The following is a 10,516-nucleotide window of genomic DNA, read 5'->3' as shown; positions in this document are numbered from 1 at the left end:
TGGGACGTCACAACATTCTGCGCAGGCGCACTACAGCGCGTCATTCATTTCTTTTCCCCTCCCCTCCCCTCCGCGGATGTTTTCCCTGTGCTCCAGCACGGGGCGGTGGGAGCATGGATGTGATTGGCTGATCGGATAGAACGCGCGCGGGTACGGCGGGGACTCCACCAATCGCGAGCCCCGCCGGGAAAGGAAGCGAGGGTTGCCGGGTTGCAGGCCCCGCCCGGCGGCCATTTTTTAGCGAGAGGGAGGGGGCGGGGATGATTGAAGACCGGCCGCCGCCTTCGGGGCGCCCCATGTCCGTCGGCCGGCGAGATGCTGCGGCTGCGCTGTAAGGCCCGGAGTGGCTCCTTCGCGCTGCCGGGGCTCACGGCCCACTCCCGCCTCCGCGAGCTGCAGGCGGTGATCGCGGCCCTCACCGGGGTGCCCGCCCAGGCCCAGCGCCTGCTCCTCGGCTTCCCTCCCCGCGGCCTCGACCTCAGCGACGGAGAGCAGCGCCTCGGAGAGCTGGGCATTCACTCCGGTAAGGGGAAACGGGGGCCCCCTTCTCGGTGATTCTCCACACAGCACAATCATGGCGCCTGCTTAACTGCGGGCTCCTTTTCACTGCTGTGGCTCATGGGAGTTGTCGTTTTACATTGTGTTTTGGTCTTCTTTGCTGCTGCCTCACAAAACTACAACTCCCATGATCCCATAGCATCGAACCATGCGTTAAGGCAGGCATGGGCCAACTTGGGCCCTCCAGGTGTTTTGGACTTCAACTCCCACAATTCCTAGCAGCCTCAGGTTGAAGTCCAAAACACCTGGAGGGCCCAAGTTGGCCCATGCCTGCTCTATAGTATTGAGCCAGGGCGGATAACGTGTCAAACTGCATTAATTAAACAGTGTGATTGTGTCTATTGGTATTTTATTTTATTTTATTATCATTTATTATTTTAATGTCATTTTGATAATGTTGTCTGATGTATATGCTTTGATTTTGTTGCTGTATTATGTTGTTCGGGCTTGGCCCCATGTAAGCCCCATTGGGGAGATGGTAGCGGGGTAGAAATAAAGTTTTATTATTTTATTATTAAAGAGTCTGGAGAAGCAGGATTGGAATCTGTGAGAAGGCACAGATTAGTATTAGACTGTTAGGAATTGTGGGAGTTGAAATCCAAAGCACTTGGAGGGCCGAAGTTTGCCAATGCCAGCATTAATGTGTCAAACTACCTCCGTTTTTCTCAGTGTCAATTGGAAAGTGGCATGGATGAGAATGCAGTTTGACACCACTGTGGGATCATGGGAGTTGTAGTTTGATGAAGAACCAGTGCTCTTTGGCAGAGAAGGTTGAAGACCCTAACAATAAACTTTATTTATATCCTTCCACCATCTCCCCGGTGGGGACTCAGAGCGGCTTACATGGGGCCAAACCCAGACAACATATTACAGCAATAAAATCAAAACATATACAACAACAACAACATCAGAATACATTAATAATAAGAAGAAAAAAAACAGTCATAAAATCACATTCTAATAAACACTATCACAATAATAATAGTGGGTGGGCCACATGTACAGGATAAAAAATTTTAAAAACTGATGAGATAAAATAGGAGTAAAACATTTATGGGGAGCTCATAAAACACATAGATTTATGAGGTTGGACTTCCCATTTGGGGGGCACGAGCTCAGCAGAAAAATGTTGAGGGGTGCAAAATGTCATGGTGTGCACCTACTCACCAAAGGCGTAGCAGAAGAGCCAGGTTTTAAGGTTCTTTTTAAATTTCTAGTCAAGGGGCTTTCCTGATATCTCCAGGTAAAGAGTTCCAAAGTCGGGGAGCCACTGAGGAGAAGGCTGTCTCCCTTGTACCTACAAGACGGGCTTATGAGATTGGTAAAGGTGACCCTATAAAACTATAACTTTCTTTATTCCATAGCAGTGCGCCAATTAAAGTGGTGTCAAACGGCTTTCATTCTACAGTGTAGAACAGGCATGGGCAAACTTTGGCCTGCTGGGTATTTTGGACTTCTACTTCCACAGTTCCAAACAAATTTCCTAACAGCCTACCAACTCTTTTCAATTGTGGGAGTTGACGTCCAAAACACCCGGAGGGCCAGAATTTGCCCATGCCTGGTGTAGAATGATGCGCAGCTTAAGGCCCAGTCTCTAGTAGAGAATTCTAAGGTCCCTTCCAGACAGGCTCTATATTCCAGGATCCAATCCCAGGTTTTCTGCTTTAAACTGGATTATATGAGTCCTTTCTGCCAGATAATCTGGGATAATCAGTAAACCTGGGATTATATCCTGGGATGAAGGGCCCCTAAGAGCATGGATGTGGCCCTTGGCTGGAGCTACCACAGCTATATTGACATAAAATTGCTATGGAGAAGACCCTTTGTTGAATATAATTGAAATACAGTTGGCCTCCATATCAGTGGAATTCAAATATTCATGGCTTGAATATCTCGAGAAATATAAGCATCAACAAGCAGACCTTGATTTTCCTGTTTTATATAAGGGATGTCATTTTCCTACACCATTATATATAATTGCACTTGCATCCAAGGATGTTGGCATCCGCTGGATTTTGTGAACCACTCCATTGTAAATTGTTATACAGTCACTGATTCATCTGGACAAGAATAGATCCATTCAATATATAAGACATACACAAGCCTTGACTTTTTGTTTCAGTGGATTTACGTTGCTTGTCACTAATAGCTACATTTAGCCCCTTTTTGCATGGGTGGTGTCTAGTATTTTGAAGTTGACAATTATCACAGTGTTTTGCTTTTCATTATGAGTACAAAAACTAGAGTAGAGGTTAGTTGGATGCTAGACTTACTGGTTTGTTTGGTTTGCTGTAGGGCCGCTATAAGTCAGAAATAACTTCAAGTCACACAATAACAACAATCATCAAGTACATTAATTACAGCCAATATACACAGAATTATTGAATAGAGTGTTTTAAACATTTTAACCTCAGAATGTTTTTCTTTATTCTTATCTCAGATGCTTTGATTGTAGAACTAAGACACTCTGAGACCAAGGATTGAATCTCTGCTCAGCCATAGAAACCAATCTTGGGCAGGTTACACTTAACCTCACATGAAGATAAGAGCAAAGCCCCATTGAATAAATTCTGCCAAGAAAGCACAATAATAGATTTGCCTTATGTTCACCATTAGTCATAAATTACTTGAAGGCACCCTAACAACAAATTTCAAGTGGGGTTAAGTCTTTTTATAGTTACTCCTGTTTGCAATAGGCCTTTTCCCCATTTCAGAATCAAACTGGGTAGTAGAAATTAAATGTATTACTTTTGCTTAAGGGTCCCAGAACGCTTGGGATCTTTTTATAAATTAGCCAAATATCTAGTAGCATACACTGGCCTGTCTTTTATCAGCCCCTGTTCTAAAGCTTGAATAAGAAGATCAACTCTTAAATAGAAAACAGTGGGTGTCCCTTTTGAGAACAGGAAGTCTTCAAACAGTGACACATGTGTTTTGACATATTATAATTGCATAAAATGAGCAGAACGTTTGTTGCCACCCATTAATTAAACTTTAGAGTCTTGTTATATGTTTGTGTCAAATTCTGTCAGCTTATCCTTGTACACAGGATGAGTAATGTAATTTCTGGTCCTCCTTTGTGTTGTTAGTGCATTGGCAAATTTAACCTAGAAATAAATAAATACATAATGCCATCACATCGGTGTTAGGACTGTTGCATCACTGGGGTGGACTAGAACTCCGTAAATACATCTGATGGCTTCTAAAATGAATTAACATGTTTCAGTTCTAATATTTATGGTATTGGGTTCATTAGAAAACATGGCGGAAGTGCTCCCCATTTTAACCTAATTTTTTTCTAGGAACTTGTGAAATATCACCTCTTCTGTTACTATCCATCATTAACTCTAAATGGTATATTTATTCTCATGAGTGTTCTATTGTCTTTTAGATTATCATACTACACTAGTAAAGAGTTGGTATCCCACTTTACATTATATGGCTGCTTCTTACTGAATCCTGGAATTTGCTGTTTAGGGATCAGCTTTTGAAATTCTCAGAAAGAAAGGTCCTGGGCCTTATACTAAACTACAAACTCCATTATTCTGCAAGAGGGAACCACGAGATTTAAAGTAGAATGCCAACCCTTTAAAGTGTAGTGTGATTACAGAAACTGTCAGAATCTCAAAAAGAGTTTGAGTAGAGCCCTGTTACACTTCTGTGGGCAGGGTTTTCTGAGAGATTAACCGATAGCTGAACTGAGACTTGCCAGCGACTTTTGCCTTGTGTTCTTACTCACTGAAGTCGACCATCTATTTATTTCCTTGTTCTGTTTTTCTTGACAGGTGACACTCTTATAGTTGAAGAAGATGCAACCAAGCCCAAAACTGAGCCAGCTATAGTTACAAAACGAACTGCTTCTAATTCATTCAGGGAAGCTCTCCCAGTGCTTGCCCGGAAGGTTGTTCCAGCAGATAACTCATGTCTCTTTACCAGCATATATTATGTGGTAGAAGGTGGGGTTTATGATCCAGGATGTGCTCCAGAGATGAGAAATCTCATAGCTCAGATTGTAGCAAGTGATCCGGAATCCTATAGTGAAGCTGTTCTAGGGAAAACTAATCAGGAATACTGTGAATGGATAAGAAGAGAAGATACGTGGGGAGGTGCAATTGAGGTTTCCATCTTATCTAAATTCTATCAATGTGAAATTTGTGTAGTGGATACTCAAACAGTCAGAATCGATCGTTTTGGGGAAGATGCTGGCTATGCTAAACGGGTGCTTTTAATTTATGATGGTATTCACTATGATCCTCTTGAGCGTAAAATTCCCAATTCAGATGTTCCTCCCCAAACAATCTTTTCAGCATCTGATGACATCGTGCTTGCACAGGCTATGGAGTTAGCAGATGAAGCCAGAAGAAAGAGACAGTTTACTGATGTAAATCGATTTACACTGAGATGCATGGTATGTCAGCAAGGATTAACAGGGCAAGTGGAAGCCAGAGAACATGCCAAGGAAACGGGACACACCAACTTTGGAGAAGTGTGAATTTTCTGTGAGATTGGTCATCCCTGCTACCTCACTGATCCAGAGAAAACCTCTAAAATCCTAAATAAGCTGTATGTAATCATATGAAATCCATTCAGGGTTTGAAGCCCCCAACTTAAGTATGAATGATATGCACAGGTTTGCTGTGGTTAGTCTCAAAAGTTTACAAGCGTGTGTGCAGCGATGCTATATTTTCCAACTAGTTTGGAATGTAATTTTTGCATGTCTTAAGTACTAGGACAGCTATTGATACAAATGGCTGTCCTGACAGCTGCAAGAATCCAAGAACGTAATTCAGGAATTCCTCTGAAACACTGCTGTAGCTAGATTAAATTGTACTTCAGATTTTGGGTGGAATAAAAACTGAAGCTCATTTACTGAGTTAAGGTGGCCTCCATTCGAATTTGGCACGGTTACTTATCTCAGTCTTGTTTATTAAAAAGACATGTACACTTGTAAAATTAAACGCAGATCAGACACATGGTTGCCTCTTAAATATTGTAATCCCAAAGCACATCACTGGGTAACAGTACCATAAGTGTAAAAGAAAAGGTGTCATAAAAGCCTTTATCTTAGAAGCTTTTGTCCACAGCTTTCTTAGGGCACTTCCACACAGCCATATAACCCAGAATATTAAGGCATATAATCTGCAATATCTGCTTTGAACTGAGTTATCGGAATCCACGCTGCCATATAACCCAGTTCAAAGCACATAATGTGGGATTTTATAAGCTGTGTGGAAGGGGCCTAAGGCCCCTTCCACACTGACCTTTATCCCAGGATCTGATCCCAGATTATCTGCTTTAAACCATATTGTATGAGTCTCCACTGCCAGATAATCTGGGATAAACTGATAATCTGGAATCAGATCCTGGGAATTAGGGGCAAGTATGGAAGGGGCCTTAGAAAGAGAGTTGTTTCCAATTAGATCACACATTTTCTTAATATCGGTCTATATTAATAGCTCTTTAAACACCTGTTGGTTGTTTAGATGCTTATGTATATTTATGAAATGCCTTTCAACATTACTGAAATTATAACAGCTTCCAGTAATGTGAATGGAATTTGTTTTAAACCGCTCACTTGTATATTGAGGGTGTAGAATTTGCAGGCTTGTATTATGGCTCTCAAATTGCCATTTTCTCTTAATGTGAAACTGATCAGGAACAGTTTGATCCCAAGAAAGCATTGAGCATTTAAGAATAGCAGTGTCCCTCATTACTGCTGGTTTTCTCCCATGGAAATGGATATCCTTCAGACAAGATGGTCCTCAGAACTATACTGTTTTATGGTCAGGAATGAAGAGCCCGGTTTTGTTATTCTTTGATACCAGTTGAAATAGGTGCTCCTTGTTAAGAGCCGAAGTTCTTGATTTATATCCAGTATCATATTTAACTACTTGCTAATGGGTTGCCATTAGAAACTTGGCCACTGGAGATCTTCCGTTTTGCTTAACTCCCACAAGTTAGACTGTGTAGTTTTCAGCTGCTGAAAATAGTAACTAAGTAACATCTCACTGGTTTATATAAGCTATTTTTCTACATAGACTGTTTGGAATTGGGGTTTCAGCTGTTCTGGTATTTGCATTTTGCCAGATGTCAAATTATGGCAGCTGTAACCAGTTGAATCCTCTCACTTAAAGAGTTTTGTTTATATTCAGATTTCTTTTTATATAGACAAGTTGTACTAAATCTGTGGGCCTCCTTGAGGCTAATTTAAATTAAATTAACTTAGAGGCTATTTAAATTAAAATAACTTAGAACTAATTTTTAAAATGCAGGTGATACAGAATTTGAGATGAAAAGTTGTTGCTAGGTGCTTAAAAATGACTTTTATGAGTGTTAATGAATTAGAAATAAAGCCACATATTATGATAAAGAAATCAGACCGTGATGTTGATGTAGGTGTTATAGGTGGCTGCTATTAATGTCATAAAGTATTAGGGAAAGGATTCAATTGACTTTTCTGTAATCACAGTTCAGTTGGTATACTAGCTGGGGATAAAAATCTCATTTTCCTTTCTACACAGGAAATGTGAAAATAAAAGTTAGGATGATATAAAATCATTAGTGTAAATAACAAGAATTTGCAAGCTAAGTCGGTTTGTTGAGCCAGCATGGATTTATATTATGCAAGGGGTTTTTCGTGGTTAATAACATTATGTCAGCTACATTTTAGGATATTACTTGTTCCTTGGGTAATACTTTTTTTTGCACTGCTTGGTTCTATTTCTGGTTAGTTTTCTATGGGATGTGGTGAAATGAACTACAGTACGACTCCCTTCTCCAGGGATTTAATTCCCACAGTTTTTCCTATCCACAATCCCTGGAAGTGTTTGTGAGCCTCTTTAGGTCCTCCGGGTATCCTGTCGGCCCAAGTATCGTCAAAATACAGTGTTAATTATCCAGGGGATCTTGGAATGTATCCTCTGCAAATATGGGAGGGTATTGTATTTTTAAATATATGAAGCTCTTTTTTCTGTCATAGACAACAATAAGTATCCTTAACCTTTCAGACACCCAGTTCAAATGGATTAGCAATTGTCAGTTATGGTTAATTGAATTCCTGTTTCTAAAAGTGGGAAGTAGTTAATTGGCTCATATTGATTTCAGTATGGTGTGAGGTCCAGTGCATGTCTGCTAAGACGTACTCTATATACTTATGTAAACATTTAGGGCAGGTGTTGGGGGTATAATTATTTTGATGTGACCTATTAATTAGTTGAGGGTAATTCCTGGAAAGGGGAAAGTGCCAAAGCCACCTAGGAGGCTGTTGCCTTACTACAACTACCACTGTTTCCCCATCTAGACATTCAGAAAGGCTAGAAGTGGCACCACAATGGAGAGCACTGAGAGAGTTGATGGTTCTTTTAGGTTCTCTTGGACAAGGCTAAACTCTTGCCTTTTACCCTCTACTCAAAGAAGGGGATGGTTCCTTAAAAAAAAAAGAATTGAGGTACAGTAATCACATGGATAAGATGACCATAGTTTTTTTTTGGGCTGATTTTTTTGTCCAAAAACGTCTAGACTTATACGTGAGTATATAGGGTAAGGTCCACTTTGTCTATTAGGATTTAGTCACAGGAAACTTTAAAATTCCAACCTGTGTTACAGTGCTTAACTGAACATGGACTCCTAAGTGCTTATACAGTTTTGACTATTCTTGTGATATTTTCCCAGAAGCCTTAATTCAGGGTGGAAATTGTGTAGTCCTCCAGATGCTGCTGAACTGCACCTCACAGTATTCCCAACCATTGGCTCTGTTTGCTAGGGCTTCTGATTGTTGCAGTTCAATACAGTCTGGAGGGCTGCAAAGTTCCTACTTCTTGCCTTAACTGGACAAACTAAGTGGGGCCATGCTTCCAGAAGATTGCCTAGTTCATGGTCACTTTGGTCAAAGGGAACAATGGGTGAGAAGAATGATATGCCAGGACTTTGCTTGATTTTGGCTTAAGCAATAAATACAAAATCTATTTCCCTCCCCCAAAGAATATAAGTAATAATACTGATATTCCCTTTAAAATTGGACTCAATAAGACAGGGATCCTATGCACTTTTACAGAGGAGTCAATCCCATTGAATGCAGTGGGATTTCTTCTGAGTGGACATGCATAAGATAGCTTGTTAAAGGTTCTTAATTGTAAAATACTTCATGTGCATTAAGCTTCTCCCAGTAGGTATTGTTGCAAGTCTGTATATATTTTTCTAAGGAAAAATAGATTTTGAAATCATGCAAAACACTTGAGTTGGTTAACTGGAGTAGTTATTTAAATCATTGTTCAATATCCATGCATTTAAATCACTTGGATCTCCAAATAAATGTGTTGGAGATAAAAAAAAATGTTGATTCTAGGTATAAAAAGCACTTAAGAAAAAAATGACTGAAATGGAAGATTTTTTTAAAAAAAATCTTGAATTTATTTTGATCATGCTACTCTTATTCCATATTTGGCTCAGACTATGGGCACACTATCATGATGTGCTAGCATGTAGGGATCAGAACATTGGACTCTAAATACAAGGGTTCGCTTCCCCATTTGGGCATAGAAATCTGCTGCTTGACCTTTGGCAAGTCACACTCTCTGAACCTCCGAGGAAGGCAATAGCAAACCTCTAAACAAATCCTGTCAAGAAAACGGATAAGAGTCAACATAAGTTAAAAAAGAGTGAAAGCACGCTACCACAACAAATCATTATAGTCTTTCTTTGCCTGTTTGCAAAAAATAATCAAGCCCACCTATCTCACAAATGTACCTTATGCTGCTTGGACAGAGTTGCCATTGGAAGTCAATTTATTTTGTAAGCTTTCTATTTCTGTTTTAAACGAGATTGTACATGCATTTTGCATTTTTGCTACAATACTTTTATGTTACACTTGAAATGTACTGGGTAAAAGATTATGTTCTAAATAGCTTGCATCTGTCTTATATAGTGGAACAGTGTTGTTTGCTTTCACTTAACTTTAACAGCAGTATTATGTACACACATTATCTTTTTAATACCAGTTCAGATAAAATGTATTCACATGTAACATTGAATTGCTGAAATTGTACTTGGAGTGTTGTTACATTCATACGAAAGTGACCATCAATTGAATCTCAATGTATATAAGGCGCATAATGTGTGGAATCCTAAGAACATCTTTGTTGAGGCAGGACATTCATAAACTCGTAAACTGTGCAATAAGATAGTGATCATCTCCTGTTTATCTCTACATCTGGCTATCAAATGAAGCTTACATTTAGTTTTGTTGTTGAATAGCCTTCAATAAACCTATTCTCTAAGCTAACAGTCTATACCATAATTTGTGGGAGAGAATTCTAATGGTTACATGATGTCTAAAATCATGTTCTGGGTTACATGCACATATGTTTTATTTTGAATAAGATCTGAGGCACTATTCTCTGGCATCCTGTGTAATCACACCTGCAGATGTTATACCAGGTTCTTCAGGTGTTTGGACTTCAACTCCTGGAAATCCCAGCCATATTATTAGCTGTTAGGAATTGTGGGAATTAAAGTCCAAAACACCTGGAGGTGTGAAGTTTGCCCATGCCTGTGTTACACTCTGTGGAGGGGCATTACTGCTGCTGTTTACAAACAGAGAGCTGGGAGGGAGGAAGCAATTTAGATGACAAGCAGCTGCTCCAGACTGCAAGGGGAAGAGAAACAGCATATTCCTTTTGGGATAACATGGTTTATTCTCTTTGCAGCTGATACCGGCTTCTTCATTATTAAAGGCACATCTGTATTGACTCTTTAATGCTGTTTGAAGGCAGCTTCAATCCATGGTGTTTATATGTTTCAGGCACATTATGGGTTTTAATCTGGGATGAGGAAAGATGAGAGATACTTAATACACATCAGTGTACTTTAGTGTAAACTGCATCACAAATGAAAATGATTCAGGGATGGGTTCTCTGGTGATCCAAACATGCACATTAGGGTGTTGGGTTGGTGGGTGGGT

The 10,516-nt window shown here is 40.0% G+C and overlaps 1 protein-coding gene across 1 annotated transcript; it reads left to right on the top strand.

Annotated features, from left to right (window-relative positions):
• The first annotated feature begins 228 nt into the window (after window positions 1-228).
• On the top strand, window positions 229-9,838 carry YOD1 (YOD1 deubiquitinase). The gene is made up of 2 exons (XM_060772861.2): window positions 229-523; window positions 4,344-9,838. The coding sequence occupies exons 1-2, from the start codon at window positions 316-318 to the stop codon at window positions 5,048-5,050; spliced, it is 915 nt and encodes a 304-aa protein (XP_060628844.1). The 5' UTR covers window positions 229-315; the 3' UTR covers window positions 5,051-9,838.
• Window positions 9,839-10,516: the final 678 nt, after the last annotated feature.

The sequence above is a fragment of the Anolis sagrei genome, chromosome 4 (genome assembly GCF_037176765.1).
Source record: "Anolis sagrei isolate rAnoSag1 chromosome 4, rAnoSag1.mat, whole genome shotgun sequence".
NCBI classification, from domain to species: Eukaryota; Metazoa; Chordata; class Lepidosauria; order Squamata; family Dactyloidae; genus Anolis; species Anolis sagrei.
The sequence above is the reverse complement of the archived record's forward strand: the minus strand, read 5'-3'. Positions and strand labels throughout refer to the sequence as shown.

Bases quoted from the DNA above. Each gene is read 5' to 3' on its own strand.
- YOD1 (XM_060772861.2), top strand. From the start codon at position 316: ATGCTGCGGCTGCGCTGTAAGGCCCGGAGTGGCTCCTTCGCGCTGCCG. The intron at 524-4,343 runs GTAAGGGGAAAC...TTTTCTTGACAG, and splicing joins AGAGCTGGGCATTCACTCCG to GTGACACTCTTATAGTTGAA.